We start from the raw sequence: 25,580 nt of genomic DNA, 5'->3' as shown, positions 1-25,580 counted from the left end.
ATATTTGCCAACATCACACAATATGCTTTGCATTGTCAGTCCAGACCATTTTGTTATGTACACTGTAGATCTGATCAACTAGAACCAACACCCACCTCCCCATTTCCGGTTATGGAGACATTATATCCCTAGGCAAGAAACACCAACGCCAACATGATGCAAATCTCTCTGGTCCTGGGGCCACTCAGAAATCAGTGACGCGACCACCATAGCTCCAATCACCAGCTGCGCCCCATCGCAGAGGCTCATTCTTTGGTCCACCAACTTCACCAGTCTTGGGGTTCTTCTCGCCCTCGAAGTCAGGCTGCAGTCCCTTTGGCGCATCGGGGTGAAGCTCGCCACCTTTGCCGTCCGCCTGAATCTCGGCCTGTGGTGATTGGTTGACCTGAGGTGTGCTGAATGCGCCAGTCGAGCGCTTCTGGAGTTGTTCGAAGATCTCCTGTTCCTCCTTCGGGAGGCGCGGAGGAGCCGGGGAGTCTGCGAAGGGCATGGGCTTGTCGCCGCCGCCCTGGCGCAGGAATCGAGTTGTGGAGAGTGGCCGGACTACGCCGCGCGCTGTGGAAGCCGAGAGGATTGAACGGCGAATAACGAGAGAGTACACCATTGTCTCTGTGTAAGAGGGGAATGATAGGTCCAATGAGAAGTTGTACGATATACGGGGAGGTCGGGACCTCGGGGTTGTTGACTCACTCCACCAATGTGACTAAGACTGCCGATCCCGATATCGCCTTTTATTTCTCCCGGCAGTGCGCTGATCTGAGCAGACGGTTCTCTTGCGATCTTCACCTCCCTTTTGCTGCAGATTAGCTTTTGTTTTTCCTTCTATTTTTACAAATCAAAAGTTTGCCATGTCTGCCCTTCGTGTGACCGCGCGGCGTCTGCCTCGCGTACCCAAATTTGTCCCTGCTATCGAATCACCAGTACAGCGCCGATTCGCGACTACGTCCAATGCCCCTCAAAACGTGAAGTCCCAGGTTAAGGTATGCCTGACAAAAAGTGCCAGGACAACGTTCAAACTGGAAAGCTAACGATCATATAGAAGGAGGCAACTCTTCCCAACCCCGACCCTTCGGCGGACTCAGTTACGGCGTCCTTCATCAATGAGCGGGCTCCTTTCATGGTGCCGACTTACGTTCGGCCGGCTCCGATGATGATGAAGGGCCAGGGTTGCTACTTGTGGGATATGGAGAACCGACGTTATCTGGACTTGACGGCGGGAATTGCAGTTAACTCTCTTGGCCATTGTGACCCGGAGATTGCGAAAATTATTGCGGAGCAGGTGCGAAATGCTTTTATGGACCGTATATTGACCAATTGCTAAAAGAAAGTGCTCAATTGCAGGCTGAAACCCTCATCCACGCTTCGAACCTCTATCACAACCCTTGGACCGGTGCTCTGAGTCAATTGTTGATTGAGTTGACTCAGAAGTCCGGTGCTATGCGCGATGCCTCGCAGGTCTTCATCTCCAACTCCGGAACCGAGGCTAACGAGGCTGCCATCAAGTTTGCTCGCAAGACCGGCCGCACTCTGGACCCCTCAGGTGATAAGCACGAGTTCGTGTCCTTCAACAACTCGTTCCACGGCCGCACAATGGGTGCCTTGTCGGCCACCCCCAACCCCAAGTACCAGACTCCGTTCTCACCCATGATCCCCGGATTCAAGTACGGAGATTACAACCAGATCGACCAGCTCCAGACACTTATCACGGATAAGACATGCGGTGTCATCGTTGAGCCCATTCAAGGCGAGGGCGGTGTCAATATCGCTACCCCCGAGTTCCTTGCTGCTCTCCGCAAGCGCTGTGATGAGACCGGAGCCGTCTTGATCTTCGATGAGATCCAGTGCGGTCTGTCCCGTACCGGTACTTTCTGGGCCCACGCCCACCCCTCTCTCGCCCCGGCCTCCGGCGAGACTGCCCACCCCGATATCCTGACTACCGCCAAGGCTCTTGGTAACGGTATTCCTATTGGTGCCACCATTGTTTCGGGCAAGACGGTTGGCCAGCACATTAAGACCGGTGATCATGGCACCACCTTCGGCGGTAACCCATTGGCTTGCCGTGTCGCTCACCACATCGTTGAGCGTCTCGCTGAGCCTGAGCTCCAGCAGTCCGTCCAGACCAAGTCCGATCTCTTTGTTTCGGGCTTCCAGGCCATGCAGCAGAAGTTCCCAGGTGTGATCTCTGAGATCCGCGGGCGCGGGCTGATCCTGGGTCTTCAGCTCACCCCAGAATACACCGCTAAGGCTGGTGATATTATCACCGCTGCCCGTGAGCGCGGCATGCTGATCATCACTGCTGGTGAGGGTTGTATCCGATTCGTCCCCGCCTTGACGATCACGGAAGACCAGATTCAGACTGGTCTACGGATTCTGGAGCAGGCTGTGGATTCGGTTGTGGCCAAGTCATAAGTGTCTTGTCTTGAATGCCGGTTATGATTTTGTTTCCTTTTCCCCCTTTATACCATCTTGCGTTGGATATGACAAGACATATTTTCATCATAGAAACTAGAGCAATAAAGGAAAAGTGTCGTGTGTCCATTGTTCCTATGTGGAGAGGCCAAGTCTCAGCCACGTGTAGGCGGAAGGCGGTGGATCGCGTGGAGATAAGGAGTCGTCACTCTTCGCACTTGATTCGATATGCCCCCGTATTCTATCTTGTCTGTTTCTCCTGAATATTCAGAATATACCATGGATTGAATATCGTCTGTCACTTTGCTGTAGTTCCTTATCAACTCCCAACGCAACAACCGAATGCCTCTCACAACATCCGATGAGGATGCTGCAACGCTTTCCTCCCAAGAGCAATCTTCTTCTACCTGGAAGCGTTTCAGCGCCCGTCTCAGTGGTGCCTTTAGCGGCGCAGACCCCCGAGTCTGCGTCGCTTTCTGGCTCTTCGGTGCGCACCCTCAACTAGCCCCAGTTGATCAGCTGGACTGACACTTACACCCGGCAGGCCTTATCAACAATGTCCTATATGTCATCATCCTCTCCGCAGCCGTAGATTTAGTCGGACCCGATATACCTAAAGGCGTCGTTCTCCTCGCGGACGTGATTCCGTCATTCGCAACCAAGCTTCTCGCCCCGTACTTCATCCATCTGGTCCCCTATTGGGTACGCGTCCTGATTTTTGCCTTCCTGTCATTCGTGGGCATGCTGATAGTCGCTATGAGCCCAGGCTATACCGACGGAGGAACGATATCGTCCAAGATTGCGGGAATCGTCCTGGCTAGCCTTTCTTGCGGCGCTGGGGAGCTGAGCTTTGTGGGTCTCACGCACTTCTATGGCCCGTTCAGTCTGGCTGCGTGGGGGAGTGGCACTGGCGCTGCTGGGTTGATCGGAGCTGGTGCTTATGCCCTCGCAACTTCGGCGCTGGGTTTCTCTGTTCATGTCACGTTGTTGGTTTCGGCCTGCTTACCGGCAATTATGGTCATAAGCTTCTTTGTCGTTCTACCCAGGTCCTCTCTGCGATCTACTGAATCAGGCCCTGATAGGTATCGCGTCGTTGAAGGCGGGAACCAGGTAGAGGAAGATGAAATGGATGATGGCGCTGGCCGAGAAGACGAGGGGCTGTTGGGAGTGTCGCACAACTCCCCCGCCCGCAAGTCTATCCATGTCAACCAAGGCCGTTCCTGGCAGGACCAGACACGCATAAATTTACGTCGCATCAGGGGACTGTTCATTCCTTTGTAAGTACCCGAGTCTCTCGATTTTCCTAAATCTAGGCTGACAAATATCTAGCATGGTCCCCATGCTACTGGTCTACATCGCTGAGTACGTGATAAACCAAGGTGTGGCTCCAACACTGCTTTTCCCACTGAGAGAATCGCCCTTTGAGCACTTCCGCTCTTTCTACCCTACCTATAATGCCATCTATCAGGTTGGCGTCTTCATATCCCGCTCCTCAACCCCATTCTACCGCATCCATAATCTGTACCTGCCGTCTCTCCTGCAGGTGGTCAATCTTGTGTTGCTCACCCTCCATGCTCTGTTTGATTTTATCCCCAGCGTATGGCTTGTGTTCATCATTGTTTTTTGGGAAGGCCTCCTGGGTGGAGTGGTATATGTCAATACCTTTGCTGAGATCGCCGATCGTGTTCCTAAGGAGGACCGTGAATTTTCATTGGGGGCTACCACTGTCAGTGACTCGGCCGGTATCTGCATCGCGGGCTTCCTCAGTATGGGGTGGGAGGTCTCGTTGTGCAATTGGCAGGTTGGACATGGGCGTGATTATTGCCGACAAAAGATATAGAATAGAGAGATCTGTGCACATATATCCACAGTGACGAATTCGTCATAAAACATAAACCTGGAGAAGATAAAAATGGGATCAACCCCGGAGTGTCAGCTGATGTCGTCACTGGCATGTGAAAGTGGGACTTTGTTGACATGTGATTCAGCTCCAGGACCTTTCGCCAATGACAAGGTCGCATTACTTGAAAAGCACTGCTGATTGATGGCATTATGTCCTTCATTGTGGGTGGGCTGTCTGAGGTTGTCTTTGGTTCCGTTTGTCATTATTCTTTAGACTCAACCTTCATGCATTCATTTCCTGGCTTCAAATAGACTGCACATTACAGGCTGAACTTGGTAGACTCAGCCCTAGTTTCTAGAAATGATAGGTATGCAACATGCAATCCACTTGCAACCCACTACGGAGCAGGCTAATCGATATTCAGACCACGTCTTAGGGAGACCCTCGACCCGCCTCCGCAAGATCCAAGTATTTGCAGTTGTCTCTTTCTGGTCAGTATACTTATTAAGGTACAGCATATTCACTCTACAGCAGCCTCGCAGGTTCTAACTATCGAGAATCCAATAGAGCAGATAAACATGGCCCACCGTTTATTCGATCCCTATCGTCCCGCTTCACGGGAAAATTGACAACATGGCAGACAACTGTTATCATATTCCTCTGGCTCTACCTCAGCCGGAACTTTGCCAAGATTGTCGGACTCGAATGTCCTGAACCATTGGCAAACATGTACTCGCGGTCCTTCTTTCGAGCAACGTGGATTACCACTGGTTTGGACGCTGGATTTTGGACCGCGATGAACATAAAGCCAAAATGGTTACGAGATATAGCCTCACTAGTCTTCACAGCTTACTATTTGATTGCGGCTGAACAGGCTGATGAGAAAGTCCGCCGGGTCCGTGCTACCCTGACACTGGAGCACCTGCGCGTGTCTTGGAACAAAGCCACCAGCCCCTATCTGTGGTCATTGGCGAAACTGCTACGGCCGCGAATGACTCAATTCCCGGCTCGAGCGATTCGTATTCCTCGCCCGGGGCAGTCTGTTTACACCGATCCAGTGAATGCGTGGCTGTATTTCGATGGTCCGCTAAGTGCGCTCCGAGATCAGAGTCTCATTGTCTTGGATGTACCTGGCGGTGGGTTTGTGGCTATGAGTCCCAGAAACTCAGAGGACAAGCTATTGTCTTGGGCAGGACGGCTAAAGGTTCCCATTCTCAGCGTTGATTACAAGAAGGCACCAGAGTTCGCATACCCATATGCGCTGCACGAATGCTATGATATCTACCATAGCATCATTGCCACAAACGGTCGTTGCATGGGGCTGAGTGGTAAGACTCGTCCTCGGATTCTCGTCACAGGTGAAAGTGCTGGTGGAAACCTGGCAGTGGGCATGACTTTGATGGTGTTGCAGTCTGCGACGTCTCAGGGCTGGCGTGGCGATGATGTGCTTCCAGCCCCGGATGGTGTGGTTTTGGGATACCCTGCGTTGAATATGAGGGTTGAGAGCTGGATGAGTGATGAACAGATGTCACTGATCCAGGAGAAGAGCACGCGCCAGACAAACCGCAGTGTTCTGCAGCGGAAACAAGATCAATACCGTAAACTCACACCATTCACATCGCCAGGTCACTCGGTCGAGGATCTAACTGCTATCTCACCACCGGAGAAGGTGAAGAATAATAAAGAAGCCAATGTGGCCACTGAAGCAGCCAAAGCACTGGAAAAGAAACTCGAAAAGAGCGAGGACTTAGCCCCGAAGCCTGTTGCTAAAGCAGAAGACGAAGTCAAACCAATCAAGACTAGACTAGCCGTCTCGTCTATGATCACCTACGTCCACGACCGCATCCTCACTCCTGAAATGACACGTGCGATGATTATTCTATACATCGGACCCCACCATCGCCCTGACTTCAATACCGATTTCTTCCTGTCTCCCGTCCTGGCTCCAGATGCACTACTTGCTCGCTTCCCCAAAACATACATCATGACGGGAGAGCGGGATCCTCTGGTTGATGACACGGTAATATTTGCAGGCAGACTGCGCCAAGCAAAGCTCCATCACTTCCGTGAGCGCCAGGACCTGGGATTGGAGAGGTCTAACCGTCCCTTCAATGAGAGAGACTACGTTGAAATCTCTCTTATACCTGGTATTTCGCACGGCTTCATGCAGATGGCTGGCTTCTTCCCGACGCATGGAAGTATATCCATCGCAGCGCGGACTGGCTTGAGAGTCTGTCTCAGAAGACCAAGATTGATGATCTCGAGACGGACCTACTTTACGCTGACCGAGGTGTGGATGGTTCAAATGCCAATACTACCCTTAAATGGTCCGGCCTGCGGAAGTTGAAGCAAATGCTCCAAAGAATGGTCGTAATCACCATCGCAAGTTCACGGGCGAGTCTTCGGGTGATGACGATAGACCGCTGGAAATGAGCATGAGCAAGATCACATCCGTTGCCGGTAGTGAGGATGCATTGACATCAAAGCCTGAACACCGCACGCGGCGGAGGAGATCACGTTCCTCTTTTGCTTCCTCGCGAGTCACCGGTTTTACATCGTTGGGCGATGACCGCAATGCTAAGGAGGATTTCATCGCTAAGCTCCGATGCTTGGAGAGAGCGGCTCGTTCGCCGAACCGTTTCGATCCTGATGAAACGAATAGTGCTCCTGAAAGCCCTGGTGCAGTCCGTCCGAGAGGACGAAGCATCGCTTCTCTTGACAGTGAAGAGGATTTGCTTGATCGCCGAATGAATGGGCTTGCTGGTGGATTGATGGGGATCGGTGAAGGAGCACAGACTCCTGGGCTGTGAGGATTTGGGGTTACGATTTACGACTGACGTTTGGGTTCATTTTCGGTTTAGAGTAAGATCAAGCACTCGTGTTCTAGAAATATATGCCTTTTAACTGAACCAGAAGATGTGTAGAACTTGCCTGGTAATTCGTTCGCCATAGATGTGGGTGAGATGGAGAAGCGGAACCTTGAAAGGCACCGCACGTACATTGAAGGAATCAGATTTGGATTGGCCAACCTTGGAAGATAGTTTCACTTGGTAACGATATTTCCTAGGACCTCCTTGATGCCTTCCTATCCGGCACAACAGCCCCTCTAGGTGTGGAAGGTTAGAGGGTTACATGTAATAATCATAAGAATATGCTGCGATATGGGAAGTGGAAAGACATCCTAGTCGAGAAGGCTCAATGGCGCGAGTGGCTCATTCCCCCGTGAGCCCCTTCTCTTTCAACAGGGCAGCCCGATCGTCTAGAAACGCTTTGTATGCCGGCTTCGGGACAGTCTTATCTTTGTTCTCCCAGACTTGATACCCGACTTCCTCCCACACTTGAAGTTGGCGTGTAAAGTTTTTGCTTGGTCTGACTCTTGGAGATGTTTATTTTGATTGAACAAATTCCAATACCTCCATTAGCGGGATATGTAGCTTGCGCATAAGATAGGCAATGATGATCGTTGGCGATCGTGAGATACCAAGGTCACAGTGAACCATAATCGCCTCCAGCTTGTTATCCTTTGTGTGGTCATCATCGATAGGTAAAGACGTCAACGAGGAAAGATCCGGGGAGGCCAGTTGCTCGATAAAGTCGCAAGTGTCGCTCATATAGACAAGGAGGTCTTGCGTTGACGAGTCTACAGCCTGAACCCATTTATGATGATGCTCTGGAACTGTCCTTGTGTGGGACCTCCACCGTCCCCATGATCCATCAGAAAGAGAGACAACCGCTTTTATACGGTTCGCTGCAAGCATCTCGATATTCCATGAGGACTGGACATTCCCAAGAATAAGACCAGAAACAATCTGCCTCATCCGGGGGGCGTATGCCTTTTGCCATTTCTTCTCACTTTCAATTTCCTTCTCGCTTTTCTTTCGGATATCCTTTTCTGCAACATTCTCACACATAGTTCTCGCTATGTTGCCTGCTCTTTTCCTTGAAAGTCGAAGAAGGAGATGGATTGAGGAATTGGTTGCGGGGTTAATGCACAGGGGTAATCCCTGCTTGGGCCCAGATGGCCTTACACAGGTACCTAGGCAGGTATGTATATATGTAGGCAATTCTCTTGCTCAGCCTACAGCTTAGCGCCTAGGGACGTGTTATATCAAAGATGAATTGTCAGTTTGGATGCAATGAAGGCGAGATTTTGTTATTTTTGACTGCTTGATAATGGGAAATGTTGCTAATGTACAGTACAGTCGATGGCATTGAGAATTCTCTCGTGATCCACGATCGAGCATGTCACCTCCAATCTCTGTGTGATACTTACATCAACCACTTCATTTTACGCCCCGCTGCAGAATCGAGATTAAGGGTAGCCTCAAGTCGTGCCCACACCACAGCCAACGTCGCCACAACCAGCAAGACGCCGACCATAATGCTGGTATTCTCATAATTTCGCGGACCGACAGTCTTCTCGTGGCTTCCGCGGATCAGCGCACCCGCAACTGGGGTGCCAACCAATGTGGCAAAGCCTCTTACCATATACAGCAAGCCATTGACACTGACAAAGTTCTGCACACCGAACAACTCAACCAGGCTAGTCGGGAACAGAGCAACGTACGCCGATGCAAAGATGCCATAGAGTATTGTGAATGCGATGAACAATGTACTTCCGGTAGATTGTGTGGCGGATAGACATGACGGAAGCCACAATGCAAGAACAGAAACGGCTGAGATGAGCGTTGTCAATACCAGGGTGTTTAGTCTTCCCATACGGTCAGCTGCGTGACCGATGACCACCTTGCCAAGCGCATTTGCAGCGTTCGAGATGGCAATGAAGTTCGCTGATGTTGCCTGTGAGTAGCCTAGTGTACGGGCAAAAGATGCGAAAAAGAACACAGGTGTGTAGTATGCAGCAGACTGCAATGCTGCACCCAGAGCATGAGCGACGAATTTGCGGGTTCGAACCACGCGCCAGTCGACCAACGGAAGGCGGAAAAAAGTCGACGAACGGGAAGAAGCAGCGTTCTCAGCTTGAATACGTGTGGTCTGACTAGCAGGCCAGCGTATGAATGTTCCCGAGCCGCAAATGAGGGCGAATGAGATCCCCGCTGTGACGCGGAGTGTGGTTCGGAACCCCACGGACTCAATGAGGTATCGAAAAGCGAGTGGCCACGCAACACCGCCTATTCCGGTTCCTGCGAGAATTATGCCCATCGCTAGTCCGCGATGTAGTGTGAACCAGGTCGGTGCCACGGTAACAGATGGCATATAAGTTAGGCATGTGGCCATACCGAGCAGAATGCCTTGGGTAAGGATGAATTGCCACAGGTGTTGACTGAAGCTTGCGAAAAGCAGAGCGCTTGAATGGATTATTCCGCTAGCCCAGATGACATATCGAGGGGATATTGCTTTGTCCACGCTGTTGCGAATGGAGCGCCTATTGTCATCAGCGCGATGGAGAGGGTGCCGATCAGGTCAATTTGCGCTGGTGTTGCGCCGGTGAATGGGGTGTTCCGTCCCTTTGACATGGAGTCGTAGAGCTCTTGGAAGACGCCGAATGCGAAGTTAATTCCGCATCCTGTAAAGACGAGGGTGGTCGAGGCGATGATAATGATGGCTGATTGGCTGCAGTTGTCAACTGGTGTTAATCCAGGTATCCTGGTGGCGACTGCGGTACATACAGACGAGCTTTTGGGGTTGCCAGATTGGCTCCATCGACCTGCATGGGCGTTAAAGAGGGTTCCATCTTTCAAAGCAGTCTAGTGCTTGTTTCTGGTGGGGGTGTGCGTGCGTGGTGTTAAAATTGCGGGCGTGAGAGTTTATGTGGGTGTGGGGGCTGAAGCTTGAGAACGTAAACGAAGTGAGAGAAAACCTTTGGAAGATCATTCATGTCCTTGACTCCTTGAAAACGAAGTTCCAAGATTTCCCTTGGCGTTTAAGCTTATATCAACCATGGACCCGGTTTAACCCTAACCTTCCAACCTTGGAAGGTTGGAACCTTCTGAGTCATTGCGGGGTATACGAGAACTAACCTAGATGACCGAGGCTTTCGTATGCAATTATATATTGTTGAGGGCTATGATACTGGAGAACTAGTGGATACTAGCATGGGGAAAATCGGGAAGAAGAAAAGGTGACGATGAATCTATGGAAAGCAGGCTGTATATAAAGCCTGTACTAACAAAAGAAATAGCAACTAGCAAATAGCTCAGTCTGCACAAAGAGATAAAGACATCCCATGTATGTCAACACCCCCCCCCCCCACCCCCCAAGACTAAGCGTCAGCATGAAAAGCATAAGGCAAAAACAATCTGGTTACCATAGTAAAAATCATAGACAAAGGCAGCCTCTAAAGTTTCAATCCGTCTCTATCTCTTACCTCCTAACTAGCAGTTTTCGTAGTCTTTCGAAATCGACTTTTAGTAGTGCTTTTATTAATATATCTATAGGGTTTTTCTTAGTGTCGATAAGCTAAATATCGATCTACTTCTCTTTTAAAGCATTTTTTCGTAAATTGATACTTGATATCCAGCCACTTAGTGCCTTTATTATAAGTATCTTTCTTAAGAATCGCGACTATATTATCGCTATACGTATATATCTAAATTAGCTTCGTAGTGTCTTCTAATAAGTGTAGTTATATTAGGATTTTTCTTAGCATTGAATCTGGAGCCACAATGGTTCCATTTTTAAATTCTCAAAGTAGCGTACGATAACTAACATCTATATTAACAACATCCTAGTTGGATCTAGACTCACGGCTTACGTGTCTATCCTCGAAAATTGGATTCCTGTCATCCCAAACAACAGTAATTGAGAAGGAAGAAATGTCAGGAAAGTGATCATCTCAACTGAAAGAGGAATGTCTTCACCGTGTGGGCCATCTTCCTCATCATCGGATGTGTGGTATCTCGAAAGATGGGTCCGCGAGCCCTCTGCACCATAATAATCTTCCTACTTCTTGGAACCCGACTTGTTGACCCCAAAAATAGCCCACCAGCGGCGGAATAGCGGAGAGAACGTCGGTAGGCAGGCGCAGGCAATTCCAATGAAAGGCTCAACGCAGGACCACATAAACACGGGGCCAATTGTCCAAGATGGATCATCGGAATGTGTATGTTTATGTAGGAAAATAACGCGAACTATACCGGCGATGCAGACGCTATAGTGATTTTTGATCAGCATTGGTTCTAAAATTCCGGAGATTTTATAGAAGATCGACTCACAAACACCGAGCAGCAAAATACTAGTCACTGCAACGCGCTGGCACTTGGGCATTTGCAATTTCCAGATGATAGGAGCCGGGACGAACAAAATCATGACATCAATGACCACAGCAGCAATGCCATTGGCCAAGAAGAATTGACGTACGTCTATACATGCCCCCTCAGCGGTGGTCTGTGTATTTCTGCCAGAAATATGATGCAGGGCGCCATGCAGCGGCGGCGGTGACGATGACAGCGACAAAGTAGCCTATAATGATAGCCATAGCAAAATACAACGACCAGCGCAGGTTGAAAATGCGACGATAAATCATAATGTTCGAGGATTTGGTCAAAGTAACCGTTGTCGAGTAGATCAAAATATGTGCGAAAAGGGGTTTCCAGAGCGAGACGAATTCGGCGTCCGTGAGAGCTCGTTGGTGCCATCCATTTTTGTGCTTGATACCTTAACAGAGAAAGAGTCAGCGACGAAGATCCAGATGTTGGATATACTTGATTTTCTCACTGACAATCACGCATATACCAGTGCCGTAGGCGAACCACTAGAAGACCAGTAAGCGAGAAGATGGTAGGATTCATAAGTAATAGTATAGCTTTCTATGCAAACTAACCATGTCCAACTCGAAGTTTCAGATTAAAGATGAGGTTACAATCTCGTTTTCCGTGGGACGAATGACCTGAGTCCCTCACGGAAGCTATGGCACTCGGGTGGAACTGAATCAACTTGAATTGTTACAGTATTCCCACAAACTAAACTTACATTTCACACATGATAGCATGGTGAAAATTGACACAGACCGGCAGATGAAGCATAAGTCGATTATCCATCGAGCCTATGCTCGTCGCCAACGAATTCAGCAACCCTTCCGCAAACATGATACGGGAAATCCTCAAAATCCGAATATCCAGCTTGAGCTAGATCTCTGTCGAACGCCCATTCCATCGTTCACAATAGCCAACCTCCCACTTTAGGAGATCGTCATGTTTCGCATGCTCATCATCAACTCAAGTTCCGCTTTGTTCAAGGTAGGCGGGAGTGGATACCTAAGCTCCTGAACTCCCATGAGGTACCCGACGAGCCTGTTATACTATTAGTACATTATCAGGGGTGCGTAGATAATATGAACGTACCTGTCGTGAAACCTGGTGGGAAAGTAACATTTGAATACTCCTTCTAGGCTCTCCTCCATGTGCAGCCAACCTTTCGTAATGCATGATAGCATAGCCTCACTCTGAGGGTCGAAAAAAATGCCCTCAAGACGGGATCGCTGAACCTGGCGTAGAACTTCAAATTCCTGTTCAGGAGGGAAAAAAGTTTCTGGTGAAAGTGGAAGACCCGCAAAGTTTACAATTGCTGCGACTGTTCCTTCTAGGATGCCAGGAACTTGAATGAATTTACTAACTTCATCGTCATCATATTCGATGAGGTCAAGGTCGTCGTCCTTGTACCATGCCTCATACCACTGGCGATATGTTAGCATGCCAGCGAATATTAGAAATGGCAGAGAACCACATACCATGTCGCAGATATGCATGAATGCATCCACCAATTCAGGGTGGCCGCCGGTTAAGCAAAGGATTCTCCGTTTCAAAGCCTCGCATATGTCGTAATCGGAACCTCGACCCTGGAGATGCATTTCCACATAGAGATCGAACTCTTCATGGGTGTAGAAAAGCGTGATCTTCTCGGTGAGATAATAATAATGATCGGATAAGACGAGACGTTGACTCTTGTTGAATATCAACAGGTCACTTCCCATATTGTGTGGCATAACGCCCCTATCAGGGGTGCCAAAAGCACTGAACATACAGAAACTGATCCCAGGTATGTTCGCCAGTCGATCTTGGTTCACCGAATTCAGAATCAACCATAGCTCGGAGTTATTGTAAGTCATGTGCGCATCATCGATGATGAACACGAATTTGTCGTGCAGAATGCTGTGTCCGAACGCCGCAAATCCTTGCATGTGACAGGCCTCGACCAGATAATGCGACGCGGTGGGACCGCCCTCCAAACTAAAGGGGAAGCTTCTGATGTAAACTGACTTGATGCCTTGTCCATGGAGGTATGTATGAAGAGACCAGGCAAGGAAGGTCTTTCCCGATGAGGGGGTTCCACGAGCAAGTACCACTCTTTGTTCGTGGATGCGATTGGCAAGTTTTCTCACAGTTTCGTGTCTTGGTAGGAAGACCTGACTACCAGTAGGATCATCTAGGTGCGCTAAGATAGTGTTAAAATAAGTTCACCAGAGGGAAGAAATCCCTTACGCCCAATTATGAAATGACTTCTGAGAGGATGTCCGCATTCCAGGCAAGAGGTCGACGAAGATTCGGCTACATCAGCCTGTCCTTTGCCACTGCAAGGGCAGCAGTAAGAGCCGTTACCACTCCAGTAGCAAGCTCCAGTTGACATGTTGTGTGCCCAGTCAAACTGAGTTGAATAGAGGCTGAAAAGGGAGAGGCGGATGCGTTGCGGAAGCTCATCCAAGTCGTCTGTAGGAACTGGCAATGAGCGAGGAATGAATGGAAAAAATGCAGGCTAACAGTGATGAATAGAAAAGAGTGAAATGAAGAGAGAAGAGTAAGGGGCAGAAAGGTGGGAAGATAACCTTGGAAAAGTACGTAGGTAAACAAAGTATGATGCGACAATGGAAGGCGCGTGTCTTGTTCTTTCTCGTTTGAGTGATATATCAAGGAACTGGATCAGAGACTAAAGCCCTCTCAATTCATTCTGCTTTCTGATGTTATACAGTCCTATCACGTCTACATCGTCTACATTCCAATCTTACCAAATGTTGAAATTCTATCGCCGCCTTATATACTTCCTCTGTGATTTGATTGGCTACCGTTATTTCCCATCCTTGGGACCCCACATTTTTGATAAGAGATAAGGACCACTGTCCAGAGCTGCCCAGGTCCACGGGTGTGTCTTCGACTTTCACCAGACTCTCCAGATGCTTGCCTGCTTTTTCCTTGATATTCAACCAGAACCAGGTTATGCCACAATGGAGGGCATATTGGGAACAATATCATTCTCTGTATCTTCAATCGGTTCATACAAAACAAACATGCAGAATGATCCAATCCTTGGCTTGGCTACAAGATAAACAATACTATTATGACTAAGACCGATCCTACGGAGCAAAGAAGTCTCTTCCCCACTAACGGAAGTGGTGCTCGAGTCCAGTCTGCGTGATCTCCTCTAGCTCGGCCCGACTGGGCTTAAGGGATACAGCAGCAATGTACTTGTCCATTCTCTCCGCTTTTGGTCGTTGTTGTAATAGGCACAATTTTCTGGTCAATTGCCCAGCTCAAAAGTATCTTTCTCGTTGAGCCATTGTGTTTGGTAGCGATGGATAATAGGGGTAAGATGGGGCGTTGGATACTAAGGAAACATTGCTAGCAACAGGAGAATATTCCACCATGAAGGATGAGGATACATCTTGGGATGCTTCAGTAGGGTTGTTATATAAATAAATCAAGTTCAAGCCCAGTCCTAACAACATTATGCCCCGGTTATGAGTTTCTGCTTCTCATCCTTGAGGCCTTACCTGGTATGGATTTACCCCGCATATTGTTTGATAAGCGATAAGAACCATGACCCCCAAGGGCTGGCTCTCCAGAGCTGTCTTCTTGACTATCATCGGACTCTCTTCTGGTATTTACTGTTGTTTCCATGACCCCAGATAGAGGATCAAACCATGGCACGAAGCGGAAGCGTGGGGAGAGGAGACGCGCTTCCCTAGCGTAAGTACATGCCTGCTCGGTATCCTTCCGCGCCTCCACATTGACGAGTCTTGGAAAGTTGCGAGACATGCAGGAAACAAAAGGAGAAATGTGAGGGTGGTCAGCCCTGTTGGAGATGCCAGCGACTAGGACGACCATGCCATTTTCAAGGCCAGCCGATTCCAACAACGACATCCCCTTGCTCCTCTTCCGTCCCCGTCGCATCTGTTTCGAGAGACGAAAATGGACGAATACAAAGCCTGGAGCATATTGCTCGCCATTTCCTTGGAGATATACCGTTGGATAAGGAGAATATTGGTCGTATTGCGGACAAATTACGAAGCTCGACAGACACTACCCTGTCGGAAACCGCCCTGGATATCAACGAGCCGTTCGATGTTCATTTTGTGTCCAATAATATGGCTCATTACTCTGGAGAATTTTCTCACTGGAATTTCTCCCAGAAATTGCGCCGCAAAATGAGCTGCCAAATAGATCGGCTTGATTCTAGGGTGTGTGTATCTCACCGCAAAAGCTCAAAGGGGGTCTGACGATATACAACAGGTCAAAGAATACTGGCGGCCAACCCAGCTTCAATCCTCAGCCGAAATTATAACGGAGACAATGAAGCATTTACCACCGCGATCTATTGCCGACTTCCTCGTCACCATGTTCTTCAAGTACGTTGAGATTAACTCCTTTTACATGGAGCGGAAATGGATTGAAGAGAAGGTGGCCCTCTGTTACAGCTCGACAAATACATATACAGCCATTGATTTCCCCTGGGTATGCTCTGTTTTTGCTGTTCTAGCCATTGGAACTCAGGTGGCCCATATGGAGGACCAAAAGCCAAAGCCCGATTCAGAGGTCACTGAAGAACTCAGCTTGTGCTCTGAGGACTCTGTCGGGCTAGTCTTCTACCACGCGGCATGCAAGTTTATTCCAGATGTTCTTCTGGTTGCTTCTCACGAGAGTGTGCAGGTCTTCTTGCTTCTTGCCACATATTCACTGCCTGTTTCTACGGGTGGCCTTGCATATACCTATTACGGTCTTGCAATGAAGATGGCGATTCAAAATGGGATGCATCGCAAATATCAAGGTGGTAACTGTGACTCTAGAACTATCGAAGTCAGAAATCGGTTGTTTTGGACAGCATACACTGTTGAAAAGTATGATGTTCAAGGGGACATTTCAGAGCGAAGCTAACAATGCCTCATAGATATGTCAGCATCATGCATGGACGTCCTCTGTCAATCGCGCGATCAGAAATAAACGCTGATATGCCAAGGGACTGTCCCACCTTTGAGTCACCACGATTTGCTAATCTAACTGCATTTCATACATTGATTTCGTACTTGGGAGAGGTCTCTGAAACGCTGTAGGTGGTTCAAAATGTGCAACAGATTCATTGGCGACAGCTGATACTTTAATAGTGCACAATTTAAGAGGTGTCCGAAGCGGCTTCTCTCTGAATATTTAGAGCGGCTCATACGGCTAAGGACAAGTATCAAGCAGTGGTGGGACTCACTCCCAGCCACTGAAGAATGTCGAGACCTATGCTCGCAAGGCCCGAATTTCCGACAAAACTCACATCTCAGACTGTGCTATCTGCTCATATATGTCTATATGGGTCGTGCTTTTATATTTGTCGATGACAGAAAAGAACCAGGCGAAGTTATAACTGGTGCAGGTAACGACTCAGGACGGGCGCGTCGGTCGATTTTGGTGGACGACTGTGTGTCAAGTGCTTTGGACATTCTCAACACTCTACAATCCTTATCAGATCATGTCGGTCTTTGTCGTGCTTCTTACAATGAATTCAGTGCTTGTCGCGCGGCTATTCTGGTCATCCTTGCAGAAAGCCTCAACTCGCGGAAGTCCCAGAGACTCCAGGATGGCCTGCACCGTGGAATGGATCTCATACGTCAGATGGTTGGAGGGAGCTCTTCAGAATCCGAAATATCATACCTGGAGTCTATTGAAGCAGCTATCAGCCAACTTTTAGCCGCTCCTGGAGATGATTCTGTTTTGCCCCAAAGCGACCAAATCCCCACCTCTGCCTATTCGAAGTTCAAAGATTGGACGCAGTCACTAAAGAAGGATAAGTCTGCAGGTGGAAATGTGGAGCTGTCTTCCTTTAGCCCGTTGTCGCGTCTCACTCCTGGTACAGAAGGTTTTGCCAATCTGGAGCTGAACGATATGGCGGCTTTCTTTGACCCAGATTGGGCAAATGGCGATTTCGAATTTGATACGTATAATTTTTGATCGTTGTCAAAATAATTTCATATTGAGGCAATGTAATTAATATGCTTGGTCATTCCTTCTCCTATCCAAATATCATATACTGAGCACGCTTTCTCCAAGTTTTCTGCTTGGTCTTCTCTGGATCCCGCTCCGCATCTTCAGCTGCAACAGCATTGATAAGGTCCTGCTCATCAAAGGCTCTGGCAGAACCAAAGTCCATCTCAACCGGCTTGACTATCTTTGTTTTATAATACCACTGCTGAAGTCAGAGGTTTTCGATCGTGAACCATTATGTTGAACCACTCACCTTGTATACAAAGTAATCAAAGAAGAACAACGGGGCCGCGAGATAAGAGGAAAAGAAGCTCTTCACTGAACCCTTTTCCTCAAACGGCCAGCAAGCCAGGTAGAATTCACAACCAAAGACAAACAGCACAATGATGAGACTGAAGTACTGCGCCCATGGGGTGAGAAGACCTTTGAATGGGAGTGTGCTAAGATCCTTGCCTTGGGCTCGGAGGCCTTGGCGGAACTGAAGATGAGCAATATAAATTGAGGCCCATTGGAAAAGCGTTGCTATTGCCACCTAAATCAAAATGTTAGCAACTCTACACATATAATTTGCTTTGCTGATGACTTACCAAGGCGGAAAACCAACTATACACCAAGGTGCCCACACTGTTGCAGTTGAGATAGCCCAGCCCACCACCAAGCCCTAAACTAATAATCAGGGACACGTAAGGCCGACCCTGCGAGTCTTTTCTTCCGAAGAATGGATGTATGATCTGCAGGTCAGACAGAGCTGTCAGACTTCGGCTTGCGATATAAACACTAGTAATGCCGCAGCTAACAACACTAAGGAAGATAAACCCGTTGATAGCGTGTGCTAGGCCATAAACATCCGCCCGCTTGACAGCAATAACGAAGGGGCTTCCCATAGTTCCACTAGCATTGACAAGGTCGGTATCATTGGATGGAACACACATTCCGACGAGCCAGATATTAACCACGAAGAAGGTAAACATTCTCCAGAAAACGGGTCGAACTGTTTTCTTGATAGTACGACGCGGATCTGCTACTTCGCCAGCTATAACAGCAATATGCTCGCCTGAGTTCTGTCAGTATATTCTTCTCAGATCCGTGCACGGATACCATACCACCGCCGAAACTAAAGGCTGCCTGTACAAAGGCTTTAGAAATACCCTTTATACCATTGTTGAAAGCCCCGGGGTTCTTCCAGTATCGGAACTCGATTGGGCCGTTTGTTGCTGGTATTCCTCCTGATGTCATGATGAACATAAAGAATATCATTAAGACAATCGCAACGCATTTAACAAAGGACATATAATATTCGATGTAGCCGTAGAGTCGGACGTGGAACATGTTTGCGACGGCAAAGACTCCTATAAATAAAGTGATATATGCCGCGAGTGGGATAACGTCTGTTTCCGGCCAGTATTTCAGGACAGATATCGCTGCTGTGATCTCTGCTGGAATAATCATCACCCACTTCATCCTGCGTTAGTACATACGACCTTCGCGTTCTGGTAGGCTAACATACCGCAAACCAGAAGTTGACACCAATCGCAAAGCCGAACGCTGGATCCACATATTCAGCGCATTGTCGGATAAAGCCACCATGAATAGGCTTGTATGTAGTCATCTCGCCGATTGAAGAATATTGAGCGTACACGATCATCCTTAACAGACGGTATTAGTCACATGAGTGTAAGAGCAGAGGATTCTGGGGAGCCCTACGCCGTGATCGTATAGGTGATGGCTGTACCGGCAGGACCAGCTATCTGATGTCAATATTTGCATGTTGAAGGGCATATCGGGATTCAACTGGTTTACCATAGTGCAGCGCTTGTCCGGTTCCCACCCAGAGACCAGTACCGATGCCAGCCCCAAAGGTCATCATCATGATTTGGCGTCTCGTCAAGGAACGGTGATATCCGGCATCGTCTGCCGCAGATAGGATGATAGTGCTGCCATGACGCTCTGTTCCTGAGCTCGCCGAGCGTTCAATATCATTTGTCTCGCTTGTTTTGAGGTCTGTTGCGTCCTTCCCGATTTGCATTGGAGGTTCGTTCATGCTGGTGATTGTCTGAGTCGTAGATGTGTTTGTCGCAATAGAAAACCTACAATCTGCTCCATTTATCTGAAATTTAGTCCCTGGCCTTGGGAGAGCAATTGCATCCTTATCGCTATCTCTGGTATCTCTTCGATGTGTTTACATTCCCGGCGGGAGCAATTGCGCACTTCCCGCCGGGACTGTAGTGGAATTAGTGTCCTTAGTGCTGCTATCTGCACTGACAACCTCATAACCGGTGCGGGGTACTACATGGATGATTCATACATGTAGCCTCATAAGCCAGAGATAAGTTCAAGGGTAACTCCCCGATTAATACTTATCTGATCTATCTCCTTGCCTTTATCTAACAAATCAAGATCCGTTTCTCTTACAAAAAGGGCTTGAGGATAACGATTGATATCTATTCTTCTCTAAATCCCCGATAAACACCCATCATCGAGAACCATGTCCTCATCTAAGCATGTCGTCTTCGACATCGTCGGTACTCTCGTCGCCTACGATCATGTCTTTGATGCCATCGATGCCCGTCTAGGAGACCGATTGCGCGCAGAGGGAATCAAGTCCCGTCTACTGGGATACACCTGGATGGAAGCAGCCGAGCGCGAGTACACCAATCTAAGTCTCGCACAAAGCTACGTCCCCTTCGGTGAAGTCTTCCGCGCACTTTTTTACCGCATGCTCTGGATGGCTGGCATCGCTGAACCGCGGACCTGGGCTTCGCCCGAAGACCTGGAGTATATTATGGCGGAGTACCAACTTCTTGAATTCCGTCCGGGTGCAGCGGAGTGTGTTCAGAAGCTACGTGATGCCGGCTTCACGGTGTGGGCTTTTACCGCGGCGGATATTAACCGTGTTGGGGGCTATTTCAAGAACGCTGGTGTTGAGCTGCCTGCGGAGAACTTGCTCTCTTGTGACGATGTCGGTGTCGGTAAGCCTGACTTGGCGGCTTATCGCCCCTTGTTGGAGAAGCTGAAGTCGGAGAATGACGGGAAGACGCCTTGGTTTGCGGCGGCGCATATGTGGGATGTCTCTGCGGCGAGAAAGACTGGGTATGTGTTTCATTCTTGCGCGATAAGTTGCCAATTATTGTTACTGACACCTTTATTATACAGATTCAAAGGGGCGTACTGCTCTGTGTGGGAGAAGGAATCCCTGTCAGAACTCTTTGGAGAAATGGATGTTATGGACGAGACTTTGCCGGGAATGGCGGACAAGATCATCGCCCACCAGGCGTCGTCTTGAGTTTTCGTATTTACTCAAGCATAGATCAATCTGAACATCACGCCAGTTTTATTAAACACTTTAAGTCGTGCGCACATAATATTCAAAGTAATACAGCATCCTGCCACGAAGCCACTGCAAAATGCAAGGTATCTGTTTGCAGCCTAGGGATACTATATTCTTGTTCTGACAGTAAACATTTTCTAAGCTCGATTCTTCTATTGATGATGTTGCTTTAAGTTCATACTCCTTCTATTATTTGTCACTCTAGCTTCGCATCACTCAAGTCACCTCAACCCCCACGTCATGGAAGTGTTATCACTGTCCCTGTATGTTGTACCTCTGTACGCCTTACCGTTGTCACTTAGCGGGGCTGGACCGGCAAAGTTGCCGGTGGAGAAGCCACCGGGAGAGGAAACACTTCCCTAGTCCCCAATGCCAATAAATAATCCCCATTCATTTATGATTCCAATCTCGCTAACGTCAAGCCCGCTATCTTGGAATCTCCAAAATGGAAAAGCATATCCCGGTCCCAAATGGGGATGACGTCATTTTGGCGGACAGAGCCTCACTTTCTAGACAGCCATCGATCTACCGAATCTCTCCCTCAGGAGTGTGATATCGTCGTTATAGGAGCTGGATATGCTGGGGCCTCTGTGGTGCACCATATTCTGGACCAGATTAGCCCCGGGTTGAAGCCGCCTTCGATTGTGATTTTAGAGGCTCGACAGGCTTGTTCTGGTGCCACTGGTCGAAATGGTAAGATCCGGATAGTCACAAATGAGAGACTCGCTAAATTCTTTTTTTTCCTGGCTTATTATAGGAGGACACATGAAACCTGATGTTTATAATGGTATCGCTGGCTTGGCCGCTGATCACGGCGTTGAGGCTGCTGCTGAGGTTGCCGCTTTCGAGGCTAAGCATGTTACGTTTCTCAAGGAGTTCATCGAAAGAGAAAGTATAGACTGTGACTACTCGGTTACAAAGGCTATCGATGTTCAACTATGTCGGGATCATAGCGCAACACTGAAGGAGGCGTACGAAGGACTGATCGAGAAGGGGTGTGAAGCAACAAAGAAGGCAAAATATATCCCCAGAAATGAGGCAGCGCAGGTGAGAATACATTTGGGACATTGTATGTGAATATACTGACCAGAAATATTTCAGTTCTCTGGAGTAAGAGGTGCACAGGGCTGTTTCACATACGAGGCTGGTCACATTTGGCCATACAAATTTGTACTGCACCTTTTGGAAAAGGCAATTGCCAAAGGTGTAAATTTGCAGACACACACGCCGGTATCTGGAATCACACAGTCTACTGCCTCGACATTGGGTCATATCTGGACAGTGGATACTGCCCGAGGTTCTGTTGCCGCCAAGACAGTCGTTTTAGCAACAAATGCCTATACTTCGGCTCTCGCCCCGCAATATAAGGAGATGATTATCCCTGTCCGAGGAACATGTAGTCGAATCATTGTTCCTCCAGGTTCTACCACTCCTCGTCTGACGAATACTTACACTCTGCGCTGGAATAATTGGAATTATGACTACCTCATCCCACGCGCCGATGGGAGTATAGTCGTCGGCGGTGCTCGCCCGGCTTTCATCAATGATCTAGACAGCTGGTACAATGTTAGTGATGATAGCTTGGTACTAGAGCCTGCTGTTCGGTACTGGGATAATTATATGCAGCGGAATTTTGTCGGTTGGGAAAATAGTCACGCATACACAGACAGAGTCTGGACAGGGAGTGCGTTGTCCGATCTATCAGACCCTTGCAGAGACCACAAAGCTGACTCAATTAGTTATGGGTTATTCGTCAGATGGACTACCGCATGTTGGCCATGTCCCAGGACAAAAGGGTCAGTACATCATCGCCGGATTCACAGGGCATGGAATGCCTCAGATCTTCCTAGCGGCTGAGGGCGTGGCAAAAATGGTACTCGATGATGTCGATTTTGCACAAACTGGACTCCCGCGGTTGTTCGAGTCTACTCATTCCCGGCTTGACAGTCCTCAGAACAAGATTTTCGCTAGTATCCCCGGGTCTGGGAAACCACAAGCAAGGCTGTGAGCAGGAATTGGATTTTAGGTGCTCAACTACCAGCTATTTGACGAGGTACATGTAGCTATGCTACATGTTAAGTACATATCTAGGTACTACGGTAATAGATTGAAAGTACTTTTCACATACTGGATGGTGGGCTGGTGGGCGACACATAAAATTACCTAGGGCGAACTTATAGATCTAGATGGCAGTTAATGACGAAGAGTATGGCAGATCGACAAGGCGTTTGGTCGTCTAGATATGGCCCATAGCACAGGTGAATACCGCTCAGACTGTCACACTGCCCATTATATCGAGGGACATGGGGCATGAGGGCAAGCTGTTGTAACCCATGAACAGGATACAGTGAACATTGATGTTGCTATCGTTGTTACAATAATAGGTATTAAGCTCCAATGATAGGTATTAAGCTCTATATGTTTAGTCCCTTCAATAACAATACAAGTATCCTTTATCTGATAGTTCGAAGTGAGCACTCTCATATAGAGATACACTTTGTAGCCTGAGGCAGAAGAATGAGAGGCTCCTTCCCCCTGCTCCTTCTTCGGCAACGCTCCTTCCTTGGAGTTCTTTCCTCCTAGCTCCTCCCCCTCGGAATTCCTTTCAACTCCATCAATCCCCTTTTATCCTCTTCCCTTGTCCACTTCACTCGTATCTCGCCGGCCCTGTGCCTTCTATCTCACTTCCCTAGTACTCTTACGCGGCTGTTGCCGTACTTCTTTTTGACCCGTCTTGGCCCACCTTCTGAGGAAGTCTGTGTAAGTTCACTTTGCCTTTCTCTCCCTCCCGTGCAATACTAACAGAATTGACTTTTCTTTGCTCCTTCTTCAACCTTCCCCGCTTCTGCGACGAGGCCAGTCTCCATACTTCTACGTTCTGGGTTTAACCGGTCCTCTGACGAGGTCGGTCTTCATACTTCTGGGTGATATTTTTCACCCAGTGACCATTCTGACTGATCCTCTGACGAGGTCGGTTCTCTTCATACTTCTGGGTGATGTTTTCACCCAGTGACCATTCCGACTGATCCTCTCACGAGGTCTGTGTTCTTACTTCTGGGTGATGTTTTTACCCAGTGACGGTTCTGGCTGATCCTCTGACGAGGTCGGTCTCTATACTTCTGCTTCTGCTTGCCAGTTCCAACCGGTCCTCTGATGAGGTCGGTCTCCACTGGCGAGTCCCGGTCCCAACTTAACATTCCCTAAAAAGTCAATACGAGAAGAAACGCAACCCGCAGCTATATCAAAACCACAACCGAGCGATAACCACCAAGCCAACCAAAACAAGAAAAAGGAGTATGGAGACGCACTTGTGAGTCGTGAGCTTGCCCAAATTGCTGAGCTGCCAGAGGTACATAAAACCGGAGCAGAGTACAGTGGAAACCACTGTTGGCGCTAGCCATCAGAAAGGAGAGAGATGGAATGATGGTGCCTCGTGATAGCCTCGACACAACTTTGCAAAAGCGCACAGATGTCATCCCCAGCGAGCGGCATGTCGAGGATGAAACAGCTCGCAAACGAGTTTTCCAATTCCCCTCTCATCCAGTTTTCAAACCTCGGTTTCCACAGGCTGTTGGTTTTCGTAATGCCATCATTCCACTTGTTGGCGGTCCGACCCGAAAGTAAGAATGAACGGCCCACTCTACATCGGCGACCGATCAAAAGCCAGTCCCATCTCGAGCTAGAGCTCATCAAATGCAACCTTCGGTCTTTGAGCATATTGATGGGCATCCGAATGGCCCGGAATGAGTCGAGCTTCGTGAACTGTCTGACTGAGATATCGCCTGTTACCGCCCACCCAAGAGTCAGGATACCATTGGGCTTCGCTTCGGTACGCAAGATTTCGAAGAGAGTCCTATCCGAGAGTGAGACAAAGGTTTTATTTTGCCAATCACAACAAAAGCTCAAGGTGGTGGAAACCATCCTCAACAGTTACCTCCCACTATTGTGACGGACGGCGCAAATGAGGTTGCAGGGTTCCTTAAACGATCCCTGTTGTCTCGTCTCATTGAAGCGGGCTAGCCTCAACAGACGCTTTGTATCAACTACCGGAATGGCCTTCAGATTCCGGAGTTATCAAACAAAGCGATCTACAACAGTAAGCCCCCTTCAAGCAGCAACCCCAACTGGCTAGAGCGAGTCGGAAGAATTGGAATGCACCAGAGAATGCCTGCGATCGGCCCGGAAGTCGACGCCTCTTCCTCTCTGTCGATAATTCGCCTCTCGCCAAGACAACGAAGCTTCGTGGTCAAACCTCGCGCAACTCCAAGGAGTACGAAGTATACTAGACGACTTGTGCAATCTCCGGTTGTCCCTGGTAACTTCAAAGCAATGCCACCCTGATTGCTCGATGGACGTCGATAACATCTCTGAATTCGTTGGCCATGACCACGCCCTGCCATTTGGACATTTTCTCAGAGCGTGGGGATGAGGAGCAAATGGCCTGGCTGGGAGTTGAGGGCGAGGATATGAAGGGTTGGGATGCTGCGGTTTTCCCTCGCAGTCAGAACAACTGTTTTCTCTGTGGTATCATGCTGGGGACAAGATGGCACCACTTTTCTTCTGTTATTTGTAGCTGTTGCCCATCAATGCAGTTACATTCTTTCCCCATACTACTCGGCCGCATATGCGGCTTCTCTCCTTGACGACGTAACGCTTTTATAACCTGATTCATCTCGCTCAAAGTTAAAGGGATATCTATGGATTGTAGGATAATAATACTCCGATGTCTTTCTGCGTGTATTTCTGTGTGTCCTTTTCCGTCATACAGAGTTGTAGTCAGAAAAGGGTGAAAATCAGAACGGTT

The 25,580-nt window shown here is 48.6% G+C and overlaps 13 protein-coding genes across 13 annotated transcripts; 6 read left to right on the top strand and 7 right to left on the bottom strand.

Moving 5' to 3' along the window:
• Positions 1–184: 184 nt before the first annotated feature.
• Positions 185–604, bottom strand: N7519_008196 (succinate dehydrogenase assembly factor 4; the record flags this gene model as incomplete). Its single annotated transcript, XM_057294972.1, has 1 exon — positions 185–604. The coding sequence occupies one exon, from the start codon at positions 602–604 to the stop codon at positions 185–187; it is 420 nt and encodes a 139-aa protein (XP_057142854.1).
• A 244-nt stretch (positions 605–848) lies between these two features.
• Positions 849–2,409, top strand: N7519_008195 (acetylornithine transaminase; the record flags this gene model as incomplete). Its single annotated transcript, XM_057294971.1, has 3 exons — positions 849–980; positions 1,040–1,279; positions 1,342–2,409. The coding sequence occupies 3 exons, from the start codon at positions 849–851 to the stop codon at positions 2,407–2,409; spliced, it is 1,440 nt and encodes a 479-aa protein (XP_057142853.1).
• A 342-nt stretch (positions 2,410–2,751) lies between these two features.
• Positions 2,752–7,062, top strand: N7519_008194 (uncharacterized protein; the record flags this gene model as incomplete). The annotated part of the gene is given in 7 exon segments (XM_057294970.1): positions 2,752–2,896; positions 2,954–3,686; positions 3,739–4,223; positions 4,677–4,761; positions 4,820–6,399; positions 6,423–6,622; positions 6,640–7,062. 7 exon segments carry the CDS (start codon positions 2,752–2,754, stop codon positions 7,060–7,062), a joined length of 3,651 nt encoding a protein of 1,216 aa, XP_057142852.1.
• A 402-nt stretch (positions 7,063–7,464) lies between these two features.
• On the bottom strand, positions 7,465–8,163 carry N7519_008193 (dual specificity protein phosphatase family protein; the record flags this gene model as incomplete). Its single annotated transcript, XM_057294969.1, has 2 exons — positions 7,465–7,589; positions 7,734–8,163. 2 exons carry the CDS (start codon positions 8,161–8,163, stop codon positions 7,465–7,467), a joined length of 555 nt encoding a protein of 184 aa, XP_057142851.1.
• Positions 8,164–8,521: 358 nt separating this feature from the next.
• Positions 8,522–9,947, bottom strand: N7519_008192 (uncharacterized protein; the record flags this gene model as incomplete). The annotated part of the gene is given in 3 exon segments (XM_057294968.1): positions 8,522–9,578; positions 9,593–9,826; positions 9,883–9,947. 3 exon segments carry the CDS (start codon positions 9,945–9,947, stop codon positions 8,522–8,524), a joined length of 1,356 nt encoding a protein of 451 aa, XP_057142850.1.
• A 1,641-nt stretch (positions 9,948–11,588) lies between these two features.
• On the bottom strand, positions 11,589–12,038 carry N7519_008191 (uncharacterized protein; the record flags this gene model as incomplete). The annotated part of the gene is made up of 3 exons (XM_057294967.1): positions 11,589–11,869; positions 11,930–11,966; positions 12,036–12,038. 3 exons carry the CDS (start codon positions 12,036–12,038, stop codon positions 11,589–11,591), a joined length of 321 nt encoding a protein of 106 aa, XP_057142849.1.
• Positions 12,039–12,392: 354 nt separating this feature from the next.
• Positions 12,393–13,837, bottom strand: N7519_008190 (uncharacterized protein; the record flags this gene model as incomplete). The annotated part of the gene is made up of 4 exons (XM_057294966.1): positions 12,393–12,504; positions 12,556–12,887; positions 12,942–13,645; positions 13,693–13,837. The coding sequence occupies 4 exons, from the start codon at positions 13,835–13,837 to the stop codon at positions 12,393–12,395; spliced, it is 1,293 nt and encodes a 430-aa protein (XP_057142848.1).
• Positions 13,838–15,100: 1,263 nt separating this feature from the next.
• On the top strand, positions 15,101–17,415 carry N7519_008189 (transcriptional regulator family TF; the record flags this gene model as incomplete). Its single annotated transcript, XM_057294965.1, has 5 exons — positions 15,101–15,171; positions 15,230–15,662; positions 15,715–16,319; positions 16,370–16,528; positions 16,584–17,415. 5 exons carry the CDS (start codon positions 15,101–15,103, stop codon positions 17,413–17,415), a joined length of 2,100 nt encoding a protein of 699 aa, XP_057142847.1.
• A 61-nt stretch (positions 17,416–17,476) lies between these two features.
• N7519_008188 (uncharacterized protein) lies at positions 17,477–19,489 on the bottom strand (the record flags this gene model as incomplete). Its single annotated transcript, XM_057294964.1, has 7 exons — positions 17,477–17,650; positions 17,702–17,980; positions 18,036–18,502; positions 18,552–18,903; positions 18,956–19,094; positions 19,153–19,192; positions 19,249–19,489. 7 exons carry the CDS (start codon positions 19,487–19,489, stop codon positions 17,477–17,479), a joined length of 1,692 nt encoding a protein of 563 aa, XP_057142846.1.
• A 444-nt stretch (positions 19,490–19,933) lies between these two features.
• On the top strand, positions 19,934–20,731 carry N7519_008187 (uncharacterized protein; the record flags this gene model as incomplete). The annotated part of the gene is made up of 2 exons (XM_057294963.1): positions 19,934–20,538; positions 20,602–20,731. The coding sequence occupies 2 exons, from the start codon at positions 19,934–19,936 to the stop codon at positions 20,729–20,731; spliced, it is 735 nt and encodes a 244-aa protein (XP_057142845.1).
• A 515-nt stretch (positions 20,732–21,246) lies between these two features.
• Positions 21,247–22,784, top strand: N7519_008186 (NAD(P)/FAD-dependent oxidoreductase; the record flags this gene model as incomplete). The annotated part of the gene is made up of 4 exons (XM_057294962.1): positions 21,247–21,469; positions 21,534–21,823; positions 21,878–22,460; positions 22,516–22,784. 4 exons carry the CDS (start codon positions 21,247–21,249, stop codon positions 22,782–22,784), a joined length of 1,365 nt encoding a protein of 454 aa, XP_057142844.1.
• An 876-nt stretch (positions 22,785–23,660) lies between these two features.
• On the bottom strand, positions 23,661–23,973 carry N7519_008185 (uncharacterized protein; the record flags this gene model as incomplete). The annotated part of the gene is made up of 2 exons (XM_057294961.1): positions 23,661–23,798; positions 23,848–23,973. 2 exons carry the CDS (start codon positions 23,971–23,973, stop codon positions 23,661–23,663), a joined length of 264 nt encoding a protein of 87 aa, XP_057142843.1.
• Positions 23,974–24,359: 386 nt separating this feature from the next.
• Positions 24,360–24,796, top strand: N7519_008184 (uncharacterized protein; the record flags this gene model as incomplete). Its single annotated transcript, XM_057294960.1, has 2 exons — positions 24,360–24,605; positions 24,707–24,796. 2 exons carry the CDS (start codon positions 24,360–24,362, stop codon positions 24,794–24,796), a joined length of 336 nt encoding a protein of 111 aa, XP_057142842.1.
• Between the last annotated feature and the right edge of the window lie 784 nt (positions 24,797–25,580).

This window comes from Penicillium mononematosum (genome assembly GCF_028829835.1).
Source record: "Penicillium mononematosum strain IBT 11891 chromosome Unknown utg000005l:1.0-9366267.0:1.0-9372171.0, whole genome shotgun sequence".
Lineage (NCBI taxonomy): Eukaryota > Fungi > Ascomycota > Eurotiomycetes > Eurotiales > Aspergillaceae > Penicillium > Penicillium mononematosum.
The sequence above is the reverse complement of the archived record's forward strand: the minus strand, read 5'-3'. Positions and strand labels throughout refer to the sequence as shown.